A 23,884-nucleotide genomic window follows, 5' to 3' on the forward strand; every position below is an offset into this window, starting at 1 on the left:
CGTAAGCGTTTTTACCTTTAAAGTAACCTACTCGTTTGGTGTAATCTATAAATCTGGTAACAAGGTGCGCAGTGGTTAATGGAGCAAAGGAACAAACAAACTAGACTCTAATCTATGAAGTTTCGTGGCAAAGTGTAAAGTACCTTCGTATAACATTTTTATCGATCGCCCTTTAAATTAACTTCCTTCCAAGAGATTCGTAACAACTTAATTTCCAACGTATTTTCTTCTACTAATTGGGGGCTTTTATTTTCTTTAATGCGGCAAAATTCTAGGTAACTGTAGCGATCTCTCTGTAAGAAAGCGCGGTTAAACATCAACGCCGATATTTCTGTCTTTACGAAATTCTCGTTTCTTCGGTTAAATGGGTAAATCAAAGGGTCCGATATCATTGAAATTATAATCTCGGAACTCGTGCGATATCTCGTTAATACGACAGGAAAAAGGAGTGGAACTCGTGCATCACGTTTCAGCTTTATTTCGTCGTAATACACAGACGGATCCCAGATTTCGTTCATGCAACGTAAAGAACGAACTTATATCTTAATCGGTGACCAACCGTGTTACGCGTCGACATAAATTCGTCGAAATAAAATTCCTATTCGAGATACTCCTGTACTGCGTCACGGACGTTACGGCAAAAAAAATGCTAAAGCTCGTCGATTTTGCATCGTCGCGATCGATGGAATCGATGTCTGTAACTTTTTATACAAATTCGTCGTGTCTCTGACAGACTTTGAGGAAGCTCTTGGAAAGGCGCGTCCCGAAGAAAGGGGGCGTTACGGCACACCATCGAGCAGTCGTGATTAATTTGAAAACGTAAATAACCTTTCTGTTCTACTCCGATCCATCACTCGGAAAACAATGAATCCTGGCATGGTAGCGGCGCCTCGACCGATGCATGCGCTTTGTACTCGCATACCTCCTATAAATCACGCATGAATATTTAGTCGACAACCTGGTCGCCACTGATCCTCGCAATAGACAGACGCACGCTTAAAGTCCACTCACGTTTCGTCTATTCGTTCTTTCTTCGAAGCTTACGTTTGAACGCAATGCTCGTTGAAATTTGGAAAAAAGGTGTACATCGCAGTTGTATTAATCGACGCATGCGTCGTATAGTAGTTTCCGTACTTTCCGGATTTCCATTTCGTTTCATTTCCACCAATAGTTTCCATCCTCGTTTTTCTTCGAGAATTTTAATAATCTTACGTATACCGCGACGTTTATGGTCGAGGCATCTCGTTTTTTTCGGTTGGCGACATACAAATACGCGACGAAGATTTTCGTTGTTGTCGTTTCGTATCTCTGGCATAAATTACGTTGAAACTGTCGGATATTTTATTACTCGAACGTTATATAAATTGGTCGGGCGTAAATTAATTTGAGAATTTTACCAAAGGAAAGGCGAGGTAGGATTCGTTTCGTTGTGGCTGCAAGCTGCCACGCCACCAACGACGACATCGGCTACGAGACGAGCAAAGTCGAGAACGGCGAATGTAAAGGATAAAAATGCGGGAATGAGAAACGAGCTTTTACGAGGGGAATTCAAGTAAAAAGAGAAGAAGGACGGATAAGTTGATCAGGCTTCGTTGAAAGGGGGATTGTAAAGTACGGCACCGCAATTGTAGTCTGACACGGAGTGGCTTCATTATCATTGCCCGGAGCACTACGTCCCTGTGACTCGTGCATCCTCTTCTTACGTTTCATCGATATTAATTAAACTTCTGTATTCACGTTTCCCGGGCATTCTTATTATGCCCGCAGAAATGACGCGAAACGTCTGATCTCCGCGAATGCAAATCAGCTGAGAAATACATTTTCAAAGAAACTCGTAAAAAGAAGAAAGAGAACGTTTTTCCATGGTTTTCTTCTAAATTAAAAACGACGTATTACAATCATAGGTGAAAAATATGCGACGCGTCCTACTATAACAACGGTATAGGATAGCCGTTCTTTACTTGTCCGTATGCTGTCAATTTTTTGTCACGTACACTTTCAACACCGTATACAGAAACAATGGCGTGCATAATGCGAGCATAAACAATTTCCAGCGTGTACGATCGGCTTGCACAACGATCGTGATAGTTGCACTCCTTCCGTCCGGAATAACTCGAACGCTCCAGCTCTCAACAGACTGTCAATTAACTATCATTAACATTGGTGAATTAGTCGGAGGCGAGCGTCGATATATATTCGTAGGAGTAAATCCCGTTCGAACGAGTGCGTTGGTTATTCCGCTTATTCCCTTTCTCTATCCTTCCTTCTCGCTTTTTCTCTCGCACCTCTTGCCCGAGCGTACGCATTTTCACACGCGCTTACCCACGCGCTTTAACATTTACTCGAATGCATTTCCGGTACCTCTCACTTCGTGAACCGTTTCCTCGCGTTGTCGTCATCGTCATCGTTGTTATCGTCGCTGTGATTCACGTTAACTGCTCATATGCTTCTTCTTGACTCGTCGAAGATCGCTTACATTTTTCTTATGTAATTCGTTCAAAAATAATTTGATCGCAGATTGAAAAATAGATCTTACGGATCAGTGGATCCCAAGGTATACTTTTAATAGCGACAATAGGACGTAATAAACTTCGAGAGTCGATCGAATCGTCCGAACGTCTCCATTGTGTACCTGTATTCGCAAATTACGCCGATAGAACGCGTTTATTTGGCAATTGTTCGACGATGTGAAGAATGGACGAAAGGACTTGAAATTCTCGCGATGAAAATGGAAACAAAATTTCATATCGAACGAAAATATTTTGAAACGTACGTGACTATAAAAGTCACGTCTACCGCTGGTAGACGGTACAAGTAGAAAAACACGAGGGATAGAAAAAAGATCGCCCTCTATCAGATAGAAGTCTCATTGTACTGGCACATGTGAGACAATTTCTCATCGAGTTCGAGCGACGCCGCATCGTTAATTTCCGATGTGTGCGTCATATCATACGCGTGACAACTCAATTCGGACGGCAAGAGACGCTTTAAACCCGCGCCTCTCTTATAAATATTCCACGGTCGCGGTCGATGCGAACAAAACGCTTGTTTAAACCCTCGCGTTTAATGAGTTTCGGAGGAAAATTTCCATCGGGGTGAAACAATACCGCTTATTGATCAAATTTCGATCGAACGAAGAACTGCATAAAGTCGTCGATCGATCCGGCTAGGGACTCCCATAACGAGAGCAACGTATTATCGTTATGAGAGTTATCGTCGCTTCCAGAAACCAATGAATCGTGTACGGATTAACAAGGTGAATAATTATACTCCATTTTCGATTAGAGGGAACGAAGCGTTGTAACGATTTAACGAAATTCAAGGAATTATTGAGCACGTTTAAATCAAATTCACGTAGGTTTAGACTAAAAAAAACTGCCGTTTTACATTACATATAAATGTTACAAAAACACTGTTACGACTTCTATCTAAGCCTTTGCATGGAGAAATTTCGGTGGACCGAAGTAATAGGCCGTGTGGTTTAAATAATTACATAATAATAAATTTAAATTGTCAATCGGTTGAAATTTTTCCTTTGACTCGCGTATCCAAAGCGACAAAATTATAGGCTTTGATAAAGAGGCTGGTATGGTATGCGACGTGAAACACCAGCGAGACTCGCACGTGCATATGATCAACTCTTGTTCTAATTAACAACTCTCACAGAAGGATCGTAGTCATCGCTTGCTGAGAAATGCGGTGGAATACCGAAAGGGTTTGGGGAAATCAAAGTCAGTTGATTAATCCTCTGTCTCTGTCTACGAAATCAGTAAATTAGTCTCTCGGGAATGCCTTTCAACACGAACGAGCTTCCGATGTATTTGCATGGCAATTAACAACATTTATTCCTTCACACCCTGTTCATTCACTGACCAACTTACAGAACAATCTCAGGATTGTTCTTCCTGTAGTTTGTTTTATATTTCCAGTTTTACTTATTGCGTCGATTCGACGAATAAACGTAGCTCGAGTCGTCTTACGGTCAGCATCTAACAATCGTCGTTCGATCCGTGCTTTCCGTGTAACTGAATCGAAGGAAAACTTCCAAAGATAATTGCGTTCGAAGAGACACATAAGTCGGAATGTAAGGTAAAGCCGACTATTCGGCGTGGGACTGTAAGAAAGGGTCAGTATAGCTGCCGAGTGCAATCATGGGGTTGGCCATGGTTCGTCGAAATCCGATTACCATAATTACCCGGCGTTACTTGTCGGACCATGAAAATCTCGCGTAACAAGGTTTATACCTTGGGTGAAAGCTGCTGCAAAAGCAACCCGCGGGCTTTTCCTTAGGTACATCGGCACTGCGAAGTTCAGCTTTAATTCCTCGATTCGTGCATGTTTTCGCGTCAGAGATTACCTTTCTTGTTATTTCACGAGACGTTTCGTAAAACGTAAACGAACCACCGCCACGCCGTCGACGAAATAATAGAAAATGTTCGCCAGAACGTTTATTCGGAAATCGACCGAGTTTTCCGGTTACAGTCCTTCCAATACCGAACCACTTGCGCAAATATCTTTATGCAAAACGCTCTTACAAGGATTAAACACGAACCCTTAAACGTTTTATCGTCCGACATTCTCTCAATCCTCTCGAAAATCTCGGTCGTTGGTTCGGCTCGCTAGCTATCAACCTCGAAATCGAAGGAACCGGTAAGTTTGTCAAATTACGACTCGAGGATAAGATCGCGCAAATAAGGTTTGCCACGCGTTAAAAGTATTCCTTGATTCTTTTCACACTGCTAATCGTTGCCTGATAAACACGGCATAATGGCTCGGAAAACATTTCGTAAAACGATCTCTTTATATTTATTGCAGGTCAAAGAACGACGACGCGACATAAAGAGTGGAAGCTTGACCACGTATTGGCCGTCGTGTACTTATTTGAAGGTGCGCTGCCGGTCTGATCGCAATCATGCACTACTCACTGATGCTTCGGACGTTTATCGTTATCGTGCATATCGTGCCTGAGGTCCTTCTCCATCGACCGAATGTCAGGGGTGAGTTTGAAAGTCACGCTCGATCGTGTATCGGGACGATAAAACAGGGATGACGAGTGAATTATGCATGATATTATTCCTTTTATCGACTGTGCAAGAATTTTTCTATCGTTTTAAACGAAATAGACTCGTATACAGTACCCGTACATTCTATGATTCACTTCTTATGCTAGTCGAATTTTAAATATATAATATTGGGTATATTAACTGGTACACTCTCGGGAATAATTAAACCAACGCTTAGGTTTATAGCTTTAATTACGTCTACGTATAACGTTTAAAATGCACCATACCTATATATATACACATATTTCGAATATTTAAATAATTTATACGTAGTTGCGAAACAGTTATGATTTTGCGTAGCATATATATCGTGCTATCGATTCCATCATATTTCCGATGTAAAGATACTACTGTGGCAAAATTCGTCGAATTTCATCTTTGAATGTCAAAGGTAAGAGCCACAGAACTAAACACTGCTATACACTGCTTTTTATACTCGCGTCGCGTTGTAGCAATACAGGAGCTAGTAGATTTTTAGGAAATTAACGGTGACAAAAGTTTGAACGAACGATTACGTGGATTGGTCGTTCGTTGTGCCGGAAATTCGCATCGTGTCGATAACATCGTTTCTGATAACTAGGCGTACCGAAATTACAATCGATCGTGCGTCTAGCGGTGGCATTTGAAATATTTATTGACATAACTAAGGAACACGTGGTGTCTCTAAAAATGTTACCACAACGAGCGTAAATAAGGCGATAATTAGCATTATTAGCGTATCACTCCAATGATTCGCGCAACACTTCCACCTTTCTCCTAGTATTCCGAGGTCCGTTTAATCTCTGTCATCGTTTTCGTCTTTAGATCGTAACTCGACACTATTTGTACACTTAACAGAAGCACCTCCAGCGAAGGCGAGATTTCGTGCACATCTACGACTGAGCTGAGCGTGACAAGTCGCGAACAAAAGTAACTCGAGAAAGCGGGCGAGAAGCTATAGAATCGGCTATGTTTCTTCTCTCCCTCTCTCTCTCTCTCTCTCTCTCTCTCACCTATCTTTATGCTTTTGTCATTTTTCACTCGTCCCCGACGCGCCGCCGGATATCATTTTTATCCGATTTACAGTTACAGAATAACGGATAGTCGATTCTTCCAGAGAATATTGTGTTCTCGTGAGATTCGAAAGATTGCGAGAACTAGAGTGAATCTTTCAAAGTATCGTCTTTTCGATAATGGAAAAAAATACAAAATGGTAATTGATCTGAAGATTTCTTGAATTCAAAGCTTTAACAAAACGATATCGAACGATACAGGCATTTATTCATAGACATTTTGATTTACGAACGATGCTGTAAATCATAAACTTCACGCTACCGTTAAAACACCGTTCAAAGAATCCTGGATCGTAATCCGAGCCTAATTCGATCCATCGTACGCCACAAATCCGATGCGAACAAGTCAAATCGTGAAAACGATAAAGTTTCGATTGCCATACTGCTACGCGAGTCGTAAATTCGTCTACTCGCTGTATGTACGTATACACAATTCGAAAGGCAACAACTACGCGGATATTTTCGAGCAGAATTAAAAAATCTGACCCCGGAACGAATTCGTTGCCGTTGTGGATGAGATCGCCCGCGCATGGTCACCATTTTTTCCGCGTCGGAAAAGGAGGTTCGAGACAATCGCGACACGACGGCCACCTTTTCAATGTAGATGACTGGAGCCGCGCTTGTAAATATTTATTCGCCTTGTGGGCGAGGAAGACAATGCGAACCGGGTAGAATTAGCGACGCGAAGCGAAACCGCGTGTTGAAATTGTCCTGTTATTAGGAAGCAATTATCCCGATCCAAGAAAATTATAGCGAACGGTGGAGGCGCGTTTACGCGACGCAGCGTGTGGCGTGGCTCGGTATGGAAAGACCGGTTAGCTGACACGCGTAATCTGACCGCCCTGTCGATCGTCCCTTCGGTTATTACGGAATTATTAACCCTCTGCGGCACTCAACCTCTCTTCCTGCCGTGAGTATCCTAATGACGAGGCATTAGCAGGGGTTTGCACCTCGTCGCCGCTTCGCTCTAATTTGAAACTTAACGCTGGGAATTCGAACTACGGCCAACTCTGCAAACTTCGAATTGTTTCAAAGTCCTGGCAGAAGTTAGACTCGAGTTTAAAATCATCGGCGGCCGGAGATAACTTTCCTAGTAATTACCTGCCCGCTCGCGCGCAAATTATCAGACGGTTATATTTGATACGCGTTTCTTTCTAATAATCCAATTTCCAATGGCGGAACAAGAAGTCGTCGACGTATCCAAGCATCGAGATTATTCCAGATCGTTTTGTGCTTAACAACACGTATGTTTGCACTTGCTACGTTTTCGCTATTTCCTATTATATTTTGTTGTTTTAAAAGCTAAAGAGATACGAGGTCGTGGCAACGTCTACGCTCTTGTCAACTTGATACGGTTATTTAAATATCTTTGATCGTCTGAAAACCACGCAAAACCCGATAAACTAGTACTAAACCGAATCTTAATCGATCTCTTGACGAAGAAAAAAACCAACGTCCCTGAGATGGCGCCAAACATCTATGAAAGCGATGAAAAAAAGCAGGCTCGTGGCCCGTTCGTAGGAGCAACAAGACCGGCCGTCCATTCATGGCTCGAACCCGTTGAAAAATCGGTCGGTCGTACGCTGAATATGTAACTGCTCGAACAGCAGCGTGAGCGAGCGCGCGTGTTTCTCGCGTAGCAATGGGAATGCCGCTCGAACCGCAATCGCGTTCAAATATTATGCGCTTACATCCTCGATGGAGAATTTACAACGAGATAAAAGTATTTCCAAATTACGACAATTTTTTAAATTAGCAGGAAGATTAACGAATCTTCCGGGCAATTGGTACTTTGAATTCTGGTTGCTCTAGTTTATCAGGCTGTCGTCACCTACTTCGAGACGAACGAGTCGTTGCAAGTTTCAAACGTGTCCCAGGGATTACAAACCTTCAATTTTCAAACTCTTCGGGTCCCGTCCGGAAGGTTGGAAGATTTTAGGATTCGCGAGAACTATGAAGTTCTTAAGCCGATATAAAATCTTAAGTCCATGAATTACACAGCTGCGCGGTTCGAGGTTTGCGAAGAAAGATTTGAGATTTTCTATGCGAAGCTTCGCGAATCGAAGTGGCTCGTGAAACTTGAAAATTCGCTCGTGAAAATACTCACAAGCTCGAGTAATCGAGCAGCGACTAAAATTTTATACTCTGACACAAAATTTACCCGATTTTTCGACTAAATTTACAAATTGGAACGTGTCGATATATTTACGTTCTTTTGCGATGCGCGAAAACAATTAAAGTTCACGCAATGGCGCGAGCTGCTTGTCCATCAAAGTCTGGAGCATCAACTGATAACCAAATGATTAATGCGAGTATCCTCTAATGGATAACGCATTTGGAAGATGAAACCAACTGCATAAAAAAATGAATAAAAAAATGTACGGTAAAAAGTTTTAATTTCGTGAAAATGTAGCTTGAAAGATACGGTATAAAAGCAATTTGTATAATTGCAAGAATATCTCCGCAGAAAAATAATTTATAAACAAATAAAGCCTGTGAAATTGAAAAAATTGTTCTTTCAGAGGGACAAAAATATTAACGATCGATTAAAAGAATACATCGGTTATAAAATCGTTAAAAAGCCGTTAAAAAATCGTTGTAAAACGGGAAATTCTGAATTCATCGCTTAAGAAGCAAATAAAATATTACGAAGGAACACGCGGAGAGAGTCGACGAAAAGTCCCCTCGGAAAAGAATCAAAGCGTTTCAACTTCGTACTGGCAGATTCTCCGCTTCTATTCTGCCCCGTCGCAAAATATCGGCTTTTTCAGGACGGATGCATTGAAAAAGGTGGGGGGGGGGAGGGAAACGCGCTTTGAAGATGAGGAAGCATCGAGAAGGTCGAGTAGCGAAGAACGGGGCGGTGAAGGAAGCGAAGGCGAAATAATCGTGGCATCGGTAGCGGCAGTTGGCGCACCTGTACTGTTGCACGCACGATGTTCGATGAATGCAAGAGCGGGGGCGGACAGGCGTGGGCCGTGCCGTCAATACACGGTACACGCTTGCTTTTTGTCTCTCCTTGTCTTTTCGCCAGGGCCGAGGTTCGGCCCGATGCGAAAGCGGCAGGAAATAAAAGGCAAGACTGGCGTGGGTCGCGCGCCTCGCACCGTGCAAATCCGAAAATGCTGAAACGCGGCTGTCATGCCACGCCGCTTGTTCGTAAGCGTAGGCACCCGATGACGAAGCATTATCTTTATTTTCATTCAGAACCGTCGCGTCGCGCCGACCGAACCATCGCATCGCCACGCTCCAACTTCTCTCATTCTCGATCAGGATCGTTTATGCGATACGAGTTACGCGCCTCCACCAGGAGCTATCCACTCGGCCGATCAAACTATCGACTATCCTTCGAACGATGGACCGGCGGATCCTACGAACTTGCGTCGCATCCAACAAATTTCACTCCTTTTTGTTATTTTATTCGATACAACGTGCCTGGCGAAAGAGACGGTCTCTGCGAAATGTAGCGGTACATTAAGCATCGAAATAAACGACTCACGGCCCTATAAATCTCTTTCGTAAATTCAGGAATTAAAAATATCGATTTTCGTTGGAACAACGAAGTCGGAAATGTGTTTGAACGCGCAAGAATAACAATTAAAGACTCGGGCTAGAGTTATATTCGGATCACAGCTGTCAGACTTCTGCTTCCGTATCCATATGCAACATAAACGTTATCCAGGGATTGTGAGAATATTAGAGCAAATATTAGCGCTCTGTGTTTGCTCGTAACACGTGCGAATGTTTGGTTATACCACGATAACGGGGATAGTCATTGTGTCCGCGATCTTATTAAAGTCTCGTTAGCGGTTGAGCTTTTTAAACGAAATACGTAGTAAGATTTGTAATTCATCCCGTCTGTTGAAATAAGCGTAGAACTAAATGGAATAACTATCCAGACTGAGACAACGAATCAGGAAGAGAAACAACGCAAAACTCTGGTCGAAATAATTTCTTATCATACCGTATTAAACAGCGTGCTCGCGTTTCTACGTAAAAGTTTCCAAAGATCGTTGTTCTTGCTCGACAGGATCATCGGGAAAAATGCACTTACCAGTTCGCTACACTCCTACGAACGGTAGTATTCGTCAGTTCCTCTGGATAGCATTAGACGATAATCGAGGGAGATTGATCCAAGATCGGCTCGCTAGAGCATCGTTCTTCACGCGATTTGATTGGCACGAATGGAAGAACGAGCGATTTGCACCTGCGGGGGCAGTCAGGACGAAGACGGCGGGAAGCGTAGGCCGACGCTCTCGCTCGAGCGGCTATAACGAATAAAACCCACGCCAGCGTGTCTCAAGAGCGGAGGAGAAGTGATCCTTTTCGAGAGATACTACGGCTCTCACCCACGAATGCACGTTTTTGCGTATGTTACCATCCGATGAAGCGCCATCCCTTCTATTTTTGGACAGAGTCGGTCCGTCTTTAACCGCGGAAGCTTCCTGCCACGCACGCGTTTCTCGTCGTTTCCATTTCATTCGGATAAACTTTATATCACGGTAACCAAGTTTTTGAAATACACGCGAGTAATCTAAATTGAAAGGGAATCGCTAGTTTACTGGAGCGAGCGTTGAAAATATTGCAAATATAATTCAATAGTATCACTGGATTCGGGAGACAGTCACTTTTACTTCCGCCTTTTTTATTCCGCCTGCACGTAAAACGCGCCGTTTTAGAAAGTTATTTTCCCGCTGTATTTCAGATTTATCGGTATCCGAGTGTATCGCGTATTTCTCGCAACGCTTTCAACAGTTTCAACACGTAACAAGATGAAACAATCGCGTTACACGAAAAGATCAACAACGTTTCAGCGAGTCCACTTCCTCCCAGGCATTTGCTACTTTTACCCGACATAAATCTGCCGTGTCGGTTTATCGCGTGTCGTCGCGCGTTCCCCGCGCAATCTGCAACGACGTTCGTCAAATAGAGAAGGAAACGGCGAAAGAAAGGTGAACACGGTGCAATCGCATTTGCTTACCTGTTGTACATAGAGAGAGAGACGTTTTGATCTCCGATGAGAAAATTAACGTTGCCACTCCCCCCCCCCCTTTGTTCCGGTAGGAGACAAGTTTATCGACTGTTCGACGCAGGATATCGTAACCAGACGACCCGAGGGAAATCGCAAAATCCGTTATTGCGCTGTCTCCAGGAGAAGACACACGGTGGCAGCTAGTTTACACGTTCGATAAGTGACTGCACCGGAATGCGGGGAAATTTCTCCCGAGCTCGGAATCTCGCACTCCTTCGGGACGTCCAACTTCTCTACTCACGCGATCAGCCACGAAATTAATGCGAACCATACTCTGCCTCCTATCTTTCGTTTCACGCTAGCTCGAGCGTCGGATTTAATACGAGGATTCGCAATTCGGTAAAAATTTATTTCTACTTTGTACCATGGTTTTAGATTCACCGAAAGGAATAGGTATATAAAGTCTTGCCTCTAAATTCATTCGTGTCTCGTCTCGGAAGCACGAGGACTTTGCACAAGCGTACAGCTTTTGCAGAAGCAGCTTTCCGTAGAAGGACGAACGATCAGCACCGACGTCGTACAACCATAAACTTATTGCTCTCTTCTCGGTTCTTTTACTACCTTCTCGCGATATTAAGGGGAAATTTGGAGCAGTCCGGAGTAAAGGGAAAAGAGAAATCTGCTTATCGCGATAATATCGTAACGAACAGGATTTAGATAAAATATGGCAAATACGCAAGGTTTAGCTAACGGGTGGACTTCGTGCTGTTCCAAGCGGACGTTAGCGGAGCTCGCGAAGAATATCTCGAGAGTTCTTGTTCCGTGAAAATGGTTAGCGAGATAAGATGCGCGCGTCGTGTGCCGACACGATGCAGCACGAGCACGTTAGTACGCCCGCGTAAATAGCTGGTTGTATCTGCAATTTATTGGCCCGGCGAAAGATAGATGCATTTTGTAGCAAAGACAACGCGCCACTTGCGAGCCGCCCTCGCGATAACAATTCGTCAACCGGTCATCATAATTTATCACCGCCCGCTGATAACCAAGATTCACGCGATAACGCTGTAGGAAAGGGTATTTAGGCGGTAAGGAAACGTTGTTTTGCTTTTAGAGGCAAGATATTATCAGAGATAAAATATTCGTGTATTTGTTCGCGCATTTCGGAAGAGGAAATTTCGATTCAGATACTAAATAGAGGCACCTTCAACGGCCTCGAAACGTGTTAATGCCAACCCGTTCTTTGTCTCGTGCTTCACAGACTCAACGAAACCTTAAACTTAATGTAACAAATCCACGTTACGCACCGATGTATTTACAAAATTATCGTATATCGTGTATTTCGCAACATATCCAGACCACCTTGTTTCTATCGCGTTTCACTTTTGTATCAAAGTCCGAATTTTATACTGGAGGCGAGGCAAACATTTATCCGACATGCTTGGTTCAAAGATACGCAAACGTATTTTTATATAAATAAATTTTCTTCGCTTAAGTTTCAAAACCATCGGAATTTCCACGCATTCGCATAAATCCATCAAGCCCGAAAGTCGCTAGTTTTTCACGTGTCAAAGCCATTCGGATTGGCGCGATCCTATCTGCGTATATGCCTAAGATAATTAATGAAAAACGAACGAGCCAAGACAGTCGGAGATTGTGCTCGGTTGATAGCCACCTACGTGTAATTGGTTTAAACTTGCCTGGAAAAAATCATTCCGGAATCGTTTGCTTGGACGTTCGAGCGAAAATCATATTCGATTGATTAACGTGCGTGACGACCGGTGTGTTATTTAAATTATGCCTCGATCTTTCAATGAATTCTTTTTATTATCTCGGCCGGACGAGATATTTTGAAATTCATAGCTGCATTTTAATATTCAACCGTTTTAAGTGTTTCGATAGCGCTGACCCGTTAAAGGCGCGGCCTGAAAATAATTATCGCGCAACTCTCGAGGCTCGAGGATTGTCCGAGACTTTGAACGTTCTCAGCACCGCTTTCGGAGAATTCATCCTCCGACTTTTCGCTGGCTTTTGAAATTCTCTTTGAAGATCTCGCAAGAACGCGTAAATTCAAAGAAAACGGAACGCGTTCGAGGAATCAAAGGTATCAAAGGATGCGATTGAATTGTCGGTTTCCGATGCGCCGACTCTTATACTCTGATCGCATTGGCAAGAACAGCACGAGCGAACAAGCCTAGAAGCAGCTTTGCGCAAAACCTGACCTCGCGTTGAAGTACACGCGCACGATAATTAAGTTGTATCGGCATGATTAATCGTTATTCGTGGTCGACCTAGCCTTGTTTCGGCCGATGTTGCGATGAATACCCAGAAAATTGCTCGGCAGACTAAGTTTTGTTCCGCGCGCGCTGCGCCGCACCATGCCGGCTGAAATTAATCCTTTTACTACTGTCGACTACCGAATGTTCGCTGCCACGCGCTCCATTTCATCCGTCGGTCGATCCTTCTCGCGGAAACGCAATTAACGATTTTCGTTTCTCTTATTGCCATATGTAACTGTATGTACGTACGAACGTGCAGCGTGATCGCAGCCTCGATTGCATGGATGAAACGCAAGCTTGATCTGTAACGACCCCGGCGCGACGCGATGCGACGGAACCTTGAGCCACGATTCGTTTAATCGAAATCGCTTAGTTCACCGTGAAAGCCAAGCCATCTGTTGCGCCGGAGAAACCAGCCGCGGTTTCCTTTACGCGAATGCAAAACACCGGACTTCAAAGAAGTCTTTTATCATGCCAAGTATAACCTTCGAAAGCTTACGCGGTAGTAAACGTGTTTGTTGCGTTGGCGTACGAGCAAATTCTCGTAATTGGACAGATCGAAACAAGGAGTTTGGTTATTTTAAAGAACAAAATATCTTCACGAGTATCTTTTGCAATTAGACGACGCGGAATTTACTCTTGGAGAGGAAATCAACGTGTTCTTAAGTTTACAAACCTAGTTTAGTAAACTTGTTAATGCGGTGTATGCAACTTCGGTTAACTGCAAGGTTCGGTGGTAAGGCAGATTCGGCATGTACTTCGCAAACTTGACCGTTCTACTTAATCGTTACAGCGGTAATAGGAAAATTCTCGAGAAACGAGCATTCTTCGATTTCTGCAACGTCGTTTCCTACCGGAAGGAGATAAATCAGACAGACGGTAGCATAAAGTTTACGAATCGATGACCTTTGGAGTCCGCGTGGAACATCATTTCCTGTAAATTATGTTCCCCGTGGAAGTATAAACGTGGCCTGAATAAGAGGCGCAACGAATAGTTATTTACTATTCCATAAATGATTGCAAAGCTCGGTATATGAAGCACGCGAGAGTACGTTGTTCGGAGAATTTATGAAAATCGGAGAACATTGCACGGGGAATAATTCAGCAGCTCGCAGGCAAAAGTCACGGCAAGTCGAAAACGATGTCAAATTTTGGTATCGTAAACCAGTCGACCGTCGTTTCGAGAGAAAACGTATTGAAACGTGTTTTCAAACTTCCATTAATTTCGGTCTCCGTTGTGAATCGATCGATTCCGGCAATAAATTTAGAAAAATACGTTTTCTTCGTGAAAATGCCGAATCAATGGAAAAATCATTAATCGAATCGTAGATACGCGATCGAGTGGTATGTCCATGTTATTTATTGAACTATTGAACGCGCGTTACTGCGTTAACGTTAACGCAGTAACGCGTCGAATCGACCGAGGGGAAATTCGGTTTGCTACGTTCGAGCTGTGCAATTTCACATATTGAAGCGCGTGTATCACCGGTTATTGCGATGTAAATGACGTATAAAATTACGAGCTTTAACGGCTTCTAACTTCGATATACTCTCAAATAACCGGGAATATTCTAAAATGAATACAGCCCCTCTGCGGCTCCCTTCCACATACAGATAGATCCCAAGGAAGAACGGAAACTGCAGCTACGATACACGTTTCCGTAACTATCACAATGTAAACTTCGTTCGGAATCGCAAACCTCCGACTAGTCTAATTTCAATACGTGGCCAAAGTAATCAAACCACCGCGCCGCGTCGTGCTCCGAATTCGATATACAGCTTGATTCCGAAATGTGTCGCGAAATTTACCGATTCTACGCTTCGAAACTGACAAAGATACGTTTGCCAATCTCCGAACCGCTGGGAATTCCGTGTTTCCAATTACTTAGAGTAATTTTTTACCCGTAGATCGTATCTATTATTTTGCTTTCGTACGTTGTTACAGTATTTTGAAAATATGGTTAAAAAAGTGCAAGCCCACGTAGAAACTTTTCGCGCAAAATATTTTCTTTCGAACATTACGCGCTACTTTACGCGATACGTATATCGTGCTTTTGTTGCTCGTAGTCGTATGCTAAACACAATTTATCAAAGGTACACGAGCGAAAACCTGGTTTCATACTCTTCCTGGATTCGCTAAATTTAGAAACGCCAAAAATAGAAAGCGTCCACGTTTATAGCGAATGTTTCGTCGAAGTAAGGTCAGGTAGACTCGTCGGCGAAGTTCCTTAACATTCGGTCTACGTCGACTTACAAACCGACTTGTTCTTCTACGATGAATGTATACAATTTTAAACGTCCGAGTTTAAATCTCGATCATTGAGTTGAAAACTGTTGGAAAGCCGCCAACGTAGTTTCTCCCATTCGTTCGATCGCTGTTCTTTGTTCCTTTTGAATCAACTTGTGTATGTAAGTTACCGCGAGGAACGAAAAGGCGAGAATTACGAAACTTGTAATTCGGCAACGCGTTTTTAAGCATCGCACGATGGAACCCAAGCTGACGAATTTACGAAAGAGTCGAGAGCAAGAACGTCGAGAGAAAGCTTGAAGCGACTCGACGCGAACAAACATTGTGGCAAAACGTCGGAACGTTACTCTTGAAACGTCCTGTAACCAGTCGAGCAAACCAACTGCATGGATATACGTGAGTCGATCGCATGGCCGTGTTTAAAGTTCGATCGAAAAACACCTTAACCTCGGTTGAGCCGCACGCCTCTCGATAATAAGTACATCGTGCAAAATTGCGGGCATGCTCGAACGAGCAGCCGTCGTCTGGCCGAGAAATCGTGGCTAATGAGATAACTATAAAAGTTCAATTAGCGTCGGAGAATGATCCTTGCCGGTCGACGCAAGCCGTTTATCGAAAAGAGACCCCGAACTGCGAAGTATCGAAGCTGCGCCGCGTTTCCACGACTATCGTGGCAACCTTAATGAATTCGATAAGTAGGCATATGCTAATGGGTGGGAATTTTTGCGGGGCCGCGCCGATGGACAGGACAGGCACGAGTCTCGTCGCAGTGAGTCATACCAAAGAAGGAACTGGTTTTATACCGTAATGCCGGTCATCGACGATAATATATTGTCCCGACGCCTAATAACTTTGACTCCTGGAACTGTGGAACCGGAATCTAACGTTGCGTGAATCCTCGCGGGTCCACGACGCGTCGCGCGAACGTGGCCTGAATTTATTTTTCGTGCCTCGAGACGTGTCTCTTGCTTGCACGATGGCCATGACCGTTACGCCTTTCGAGTCCACCGATCTCGCAGATATCTACACGGAAATGCTCATCGGTGTTCCTTCGATCGATACGTTAGCTCAGGTCGGATATGTTTAGCGTTCGAATTATGGGATCTAGTCGGAATTTCGGTAATATGGAATCTAGAGAGGAGTCGCAAAGATTCACTTTTCTCATTGCGTCTGAGAAGATAATGCTCGTTCGTTCGACTAATTTCGTATTCCAATCCCTTTGGCCGTATATTCCCTCGAGATATCCAGAACGATCCAAATTCTTTTCCTCTATTTTATACAAGAGCACCGAGAGTCGGTCGAACAAAAAATTTGAAGTGGAGCGCTCGAGCTAAACCATGGCAGCCCCATTTTTAACGCCGAGTCTTATCTTTTCCCTTCACTGGCACTGGACCTTTTAGTTTACCATATGGTAGATGGGAAAAACTAGAAAGATCAGCAACTCTAAATATCGTTCACGAAAAATCGAGATCGCAGACTCGGCGTTCTTTATTCGCAAACATACAGCATATCCTTCGTTCGTTGTCTTAAACGAAGGAGATTCGTTCTGAGATGCGATATTAGTCCCGCGAGATGATCGATCGACGCGCAACCATCACCGACTACTGTACGATATGGTTAACGAATAACGAAACGCTCATAAGCGTCGCGTAATTACTCATCTATTTTGCGTAATTGAACAAGTGGCGTACGCGACTCGGCCGATCGAGTGTGGGAAGGATCGGTGACCATATGTGCGAAGAATCGCGTATAGAGTATCGATGCAGTAGGTAGAGACTGTATGGGAGGTCCGAGTATTCATCCGAGTCCCCACCTGCATTTAACCCCGACTCGCTCCAGGCACACGCTGATTGGTCCGCCCGCCATTTTTCCGACTTTAATGATAATAGGATAATGATGATTATACCGTTCACCGAACGCACTAGATGTTACCTCTCTCCTCCTCCTCCTACTCCTCCTCGTTCCCTCTCTGTCTCGTCGTCCAGCTATTTATCCGCATCGCAGAAACCTGTATCGAGCGTGGAAAGCTGCGAGTCGCCGCTCGATCGACCCTACTCCGGCGATCGTTCCAACGATCGACGTTTTTTCCTAGCTAGCTACCGCCACGATGTATCCCGCGGCCGATAGTATCGAGAACCCGGCCACCCGCGACACCCACCTTCCCGACAATCACCATAGAAATCGAACCATCGTTTTTACAGCCAGGATCGATATCTCGATTAACCGTGAAGTCGTTCAAGGTTGCCATTTGAGCGCCGCAAGGCACGCGATTTTTACAGGGTAGAAACGTTTTTGCCGAACTGAGATTACGCCGCGCGCCGTCACATCGATGGAACCGTTCGCCGATAATGACGACAATTATGACCGATACTCGTTAGTCATCCCGTGGTCAAACCATCCGGATGGTACATTGTGAAGTAATCGAGGCACGAGACCAGTGGTCCTTTACTCGTCAAGAGTTCGAACCGCTCGAGAGGTTCAAAGATAAACTTAACTGCAACGTTGCCTCCAGTTAGTTAACGGCCAACGAGTTTATCTTCTCAACAATGTATACGCGGTAACTAACAATCATAATATATTACGATGAACGATAATAAATCGTAACAGATGCTACTGTTTTCCTTCCTAAAAATAATGAAAATTTATTGTGCTCGCAGATATCTGTCTGTTAACTGATCGAAAGATATACAAGCATACGAAATGTTAAGTAATTTCATCGAATTTCCGATTCTAACTTTTTCCTTTTTCTTTTTTTTTTTTTCTTTTTTATACAAATAATCGGGAAATATTTCGTCCAAACTATCGGATAGGTGTAAATCTGTTCGCTATGTAGGAGATGCTTGAACGGTATGGGAACGGAATTCAAATTCTTGGACATTTTAATTATGTATTTGCAGATACATACGCAGGCGAAACGCATCGTACGTAGAAAATCGTGTAAAACGTATTGCATGAAAATTATCGATATCCATGCGAATTCTTTCAACGGGCGGAGATTGGACGCGAGAGGTGCGTTTGTTCGGCGATAATCCCATTCACGCGCATAATTCCCGGTCCTTGCCACGCATCATTAATTACGGCCGTTTACATTTATCATTCGTCGACGGCCGTATATTTTCCAAAATTTATACCGCGCGAAGAGCCACCGGAATTTCAGGTATATTTTAGGTCCGGTTTCCGGCCTATTCGTAATAAGCCGTGTCGCGCGAATAATTCTCCTCGCGACAACGTGCGGCGGATCGATGCCGCTGCGACTCGTTACCAACAAGCTGATTAGCCTTCGATATTAACGTAGAGATGAAATTATCCGATAAACAGTGTGAATCGACCGATCCGCGCTATCGTTACTCCCTTATGAAGCACCGTATCGAATGTATGTTACCTTCAACGATTTTACGTCACTCTTTCCCGATAACCGTCCATCGATGACTTCAACTTTTTCCATATCCATGAAAATAATCGAATTTGCTCATGTTCGATAAAATACGCTTTTAACGCTACAACGATGTTCGAGTCAAATCTTTCAATTTTTTACGATCTCGTTTTATTAAAAAATTTCACCCGTCCAAGTTCCGTTGACGATAGAACGATTTTAAATAGAGTTCTATTTCGCGCCATCTCGTTTGATTTTTAACAGCCTCCTTTATTTTGTCTCGACGATATTGCCGCTATTCATCCTCGAAAGCAATCCATTGGAGAAGTGGCTGGATTTCGTAGCGGATCGATGGTAAGAATCAAGAAGGAACGTTAGCGTACTGTATCCTTGTTTCCTTAGCCTTGGGTGTTTCGGTGCCGGGACAGAAGCTGGTAAACGAGCGGAACTTCTCTATAATTTAACTCTATCGATTCTTAAAACTACTCGCAACTCGAATAAAACGTTCTATTCGCCCTCTATCTGTATTTCACGTTGAAACTGACATATTGATACTCGCTCAAAGCTATCGTTTTCACAGGAATAACGTTGGAAGAACTTTCATTGGAAACGCTTAATCCTTCGGCTTTTCATATTTTTATTTTCTAGAGTTTCTATATCGGTATCAAATTGACGGCGAAACGCCTAAGTACTAAACGCCGATCTAGTATTTTTCTGAAATACCAGCGCCGATAAAAAGTCACAGCGATAAACCTTCGTTAAACAAACGCCCGTTATCGATTTCACGAGGCTTGAAATCGCGGTTCGTCCTCCGTGTACGCAAGTATAAATGCGATCATAAATAGCGTCATATATCAAAGACATCGACGATTCGTCGAGCGTGAATCGTTGTTGTGGACACCGATCGATCGATCGATCGAACTACAATTTACTATTGTCGACGGTGATCTAACGTCTAATAGAATAATTGTGGTTAGCCTCTGGCCGAGGAGGACAGAGAGAAAAAGACGTCGGGAATGCAGCCACGGTTCAGCTGCCGTAATATGTCTTCATGTAAGAGCGGACTGACAGTTAACATCGTTGAGATCCAATCTGCATACCGAGATCGGATATCGTCTTCAATGAAACGGACGGGGCCGTTCCAGATTTTTCCTCCACGAATGCAATCGACCGGTTTAACAAAGACGCGCGTTTCGTCGTTATTTTCTTTGATATCTAGTTTCCAGCTGCCTCTCTCGAGAGTAATGGATAAAATTGATTTCTTTCTTTTCTTTCTTAGAAACAACGTTGCTTCGTATTTGCGCTTTTTCACGACGAACGAAAATACTTTGCAAGATCTTTCATTCGATCGAAGATTTTAGATCGTCTTTGGTGCGGCTAAACTAACCGATAGCTTTTACCTATCGCCTGAGTTACTCGACTCGCATAAACGTTTGTCAGAGAATCTCTAAACAAGCTTCGAACACTCATCGAATGCGTTTATACATAGCCGACGATACGACCACCTGTCTGCAAGAGAAAAAGAACAGAAAAGTAAGTCAGCATTAACCAACGCGTACTCGAAACTAGTCGAGACAATAAAGAATACCCAGCGATCCTTCTTTACGATAAAATAATACACTCTGGATAGTCGGATACGAATTAACGCGATCAATGCGTGAAACTAGTTTGCGACACGGAGGATCGACAAAGCACGATATACGTACGTGATTCCCTTTACGAACCTTTATGGTCTTCGTGTTTGAGATCGAGACGTATCGGCAAGTGGGCGCCGAGATGACAAATTGCCGGTGACATTCTATCGTTGGTCGAGGGACGAAGAAAAATCAGAGGTGCTGGCGCGCAGACTTCAAGATCGATGAGCAGCGAATAATCGAATCCACAGCGGTTCTTTTCTAAGCGGTCGACGTTGTGCTTCGACCCATTGAATCAGTCGGAAATTATTACATCAATTTTACGGTGCATAACTGTCGTTCATTCGGCTACGCGTTGTCACCCGATCGGCCAACCGCTTATCATATTGCGGTCGCCGATGTTTGGCCGATCGTTGCGCCATTGTTCCGAATTATTTTTGTCAGCCGCGCACCGATATTGCGGATAATTGTTCGCTCATGCTCACGAGTTCTGCGGTTCGTTCCATCCTTTTCGCGCTTTTAAACGTATTTCGGTATTCGCGTTGCTTCGACGAAGCAAAAATCCAACCCGGAGTAAACGCGGAGGAAAGAAGATCGTCGCTTCGGATAATATCTCGCAACGATGATACCAAATTTGAAAGAAACTTCGCGAACACGTGACTTTGGAAACGTAGAACAGCAAATATCGGAAAAACGAGACGATCGATACCGACTGCTTACTTTCTCGGTAGATCTGTGCTTAGAGGCGATTCTTTCATTGGATAATGCATCGGGCTCGCTTATAAAACTCACGTGACAAGCTCCGTGATTATGCGGTGTAACGAAGTACTGCGTGAATGAAAAATAGATAAAAATGCTAAGGTAAAAAATGGAGGAAGGAAAGAGAGCGAGGTGGAAATGAATGTAATGCAATTTTCAACGGTGGCAACGCTGTGCTAAGTGAATAAAAGTTGGAAAGGAAGGTTGAAAAGTATCCAATCCGCTACAAATACCGCCTCGCAGCCTCTATGCTCTATTCGCCGTTGACTTTACGGCATAATGAGTTCCATGAGCTGGTAAAAAAATTGGGATAAAAAACGAATTACACAGTGTCTCGCTTGTCTAACTAGAACGTGAAAACTAATGAGATATCGTGATTACAGGTAACGGTAAGCATTATTCGATGTTTTTTTAAAAAAGAAGTTAACGCTATTAATGCGTCTATAGTGTTTCAACGACAGAGCATGCCGAGCGTTCGCTAGTTTGTAGTTTCAGCAACGTTGCAAAGGATGCAGATGTCTGTGAAATTTCAAGTTTCTTCGTTCCCACTCGGCTCGCGTAAGAGCGATCGGTAAGAAATCGGTAAGAATCGATAAAAATGTTCCACGATACTCGGAAGACGAATTTTGCTTCAACGTAATTTCTTTCGAATTTTCTCCTACCCGGTAGGAGCCAGTTATTTCCTTGGAAAAGCTTCATTTACGAAGAAAAATGAAGTTTTATTATCGCGCCAAGCTCGAGGGCCACGGTAGGATTTAAGATGCCGGCGAGAACGTCAGAAAGCATTAAACGTTATCAACTAACGAACAAAATTCCCGTAAACCGCAAGTACGAGCGGCCAGGGTGCAAAATTCGAGCGTTACAGTGCTCCGAGCAATTACTTAAGACGACGTTCGAGAATATGAATGATATCCGAGTATTATACCGCCGGGCCGGTATACAATCACGTCGCGATAGCTGTCTTAATGAAACACCGGGCAACGTTGATGCAATTATTTATTTGAAATATTGCTCGATGCAGAGCGCTGGGTGTCCGTAATCAATCACATCCTCCCTCGGGTTGAATTCTGCCGTCTCTGTCGGCGTTTACGAGTCTCTGCCCACTCGCTTCTACCACAGATCGCGTTATCTTGCATTACCCCGGTGAAACCGCCGCCGGTAAACACTCGATTAATATATAACGTTGTTTTACGCGATCGCTGCCTCTTCGCGGAATATTCGCGCGAAATATGTCTCGCGTTACGAATAAATTTCCTACGCCCAAGAAAACGTACGCCCGTATGCGACTGAGTGTAACTTGTTTCGAGCGATTGATATATCGCGATTGTGAACCGCGTTTAACGATTCGATGCTATCGAAAAACGCGGAACGTTGCATGCAACCCTATTGGTCACGTATCAATCAGCGGTGCAACTTGATGCTTTGATCAAACACCATCTCGCTGTATCGCGATAACGAGTAGCGTGCTCCTCTACCGTGCACAGGAGTACTTGCTCGTCTAGCGACACGAATTTATCAGAATCATTCCCATTTCAGGCATATATACCATGGAGAAGCACGTCCAGGAGCACGAGATAGTGATACCTCGAAAAGTGACCTACCGAGGGGAGCTTATCTCGCACAACGTGACCCACCACCATCACGAGGACGGGCCAGTGGTACACTATCGATTGTCCGTGGCCGGTAACGAGTACCACATCGAACTGACGGCCGTGGACAACTTCATCGGACCAGGGATGGTCGTTGAAAGACGGAAACGAGACGTACATGTGCGCAGCCGGTCAAAAAATCGCTCGAGCAAGTGCCATTATCGGGGTTTCATTCAGGGACATCCGAATTCCCAGGTTGCCTTATCCGCCTGTGACGGTCTGGTGAGTTTTACGCTTCTGTCCTACCGTCTTCCTTGATTCTTTCCATTTCTTTCTTTCTGCTCTTTCGTTATTCCGCGTTTCCAGAGCAGCGAAATAGATTAAACGAGATTAGACGAAATGGATTTGTCGTAGAAATGAAAGAAAAACTGAAATTCGCGTAATTTCGAGTTTACGAATTAAGTAGAATAGGAAAATACGCTCGCTGCGTCTGATATATCGTACGGGTGCTCTACTTGAATTTTCATATCGATTACGAGAGATACGGTACGCAGCTTTACCTTCGATTCCTCGATATCGAAAGCAAACAGTCAAACTTACCTTACGACGATTGTGTTTCATCGTCTTTCGATATTTAATTATTACTATTTTCCGTTACTATCTCTTTCGTGGAAATACAAAATATTTGCACGATTTAAATTGCCGATATCGGAAATGTTCTCGATCCTTGTCCGTTATACGGAATTATAGAAACGAATACCGCGAGTAATAATTATCAGATTATTAGCGAAAAATATTTAACACGTACTAATATTCGCGGATGAATGTTAAACAAGAGCGGAAAATTAATGAAGCATATATATAGACGTCGCTGTACATTTTTTCATTAAGAAATAATATCTGTTCTTCCGCTGGATT

General features: G+C 43.6%; 1 protein-coding gene across 7 annotated transcripts in view; it reads left to right on the plus strand.

Moving 5' to 3' along the window:
* LOC138188251 (A disintegrin and metalloproteinase with thrombospondin motifs 7) overlaps positions 1 to 23,884 on the plus strand; it is an 89,241-nt gene that overhangs the window by 37,475 nt on the left and 27,882 nt on the right. For 5 of the 7 annotated variants that reach the window (XM_069129876.1, XM_069129913.1, XM_069129867.1 and 2 more), the window contains 2 exons: positions 4,816 to 4,997; positions 22,914 to 23,248. In XM_069129876.1, the coding sequence (XP_068985977.1) occupies positions 4,913 to 4,997; positions 22,914 to 23,248 (420 nt within the window). In that variant the 5' untranslated portion in view covers positions 4,816 to 4,912. Of the gene's footprint in view, positions 1 to 3,534; positions 4,127 to 4,276; positions 4,651 to 4,815; positions 4,998 to 22,913; positions 23,249 to 23,884 lie in introns of those variants that run through there. The other 2 variants (XM_069129891.1, XM_069129900.1) reach the window with 2 other exon arrangements.

The sequence above is a fragment of the Bombus flavifrons genome, chromosome 2, assembly GCF_040668555.2.
Source record: "Bombus flavifrons isolate JBK064 chromosome 2, iyBomFlav1_principal, whole genome shotgun sequence".
Taxonomy (NCBI): Eukaryota; Metazoa; Arthropoda; class Insecta; order Hymenoptera; family Apidae; genus Bombus; species Bombus flavifrons.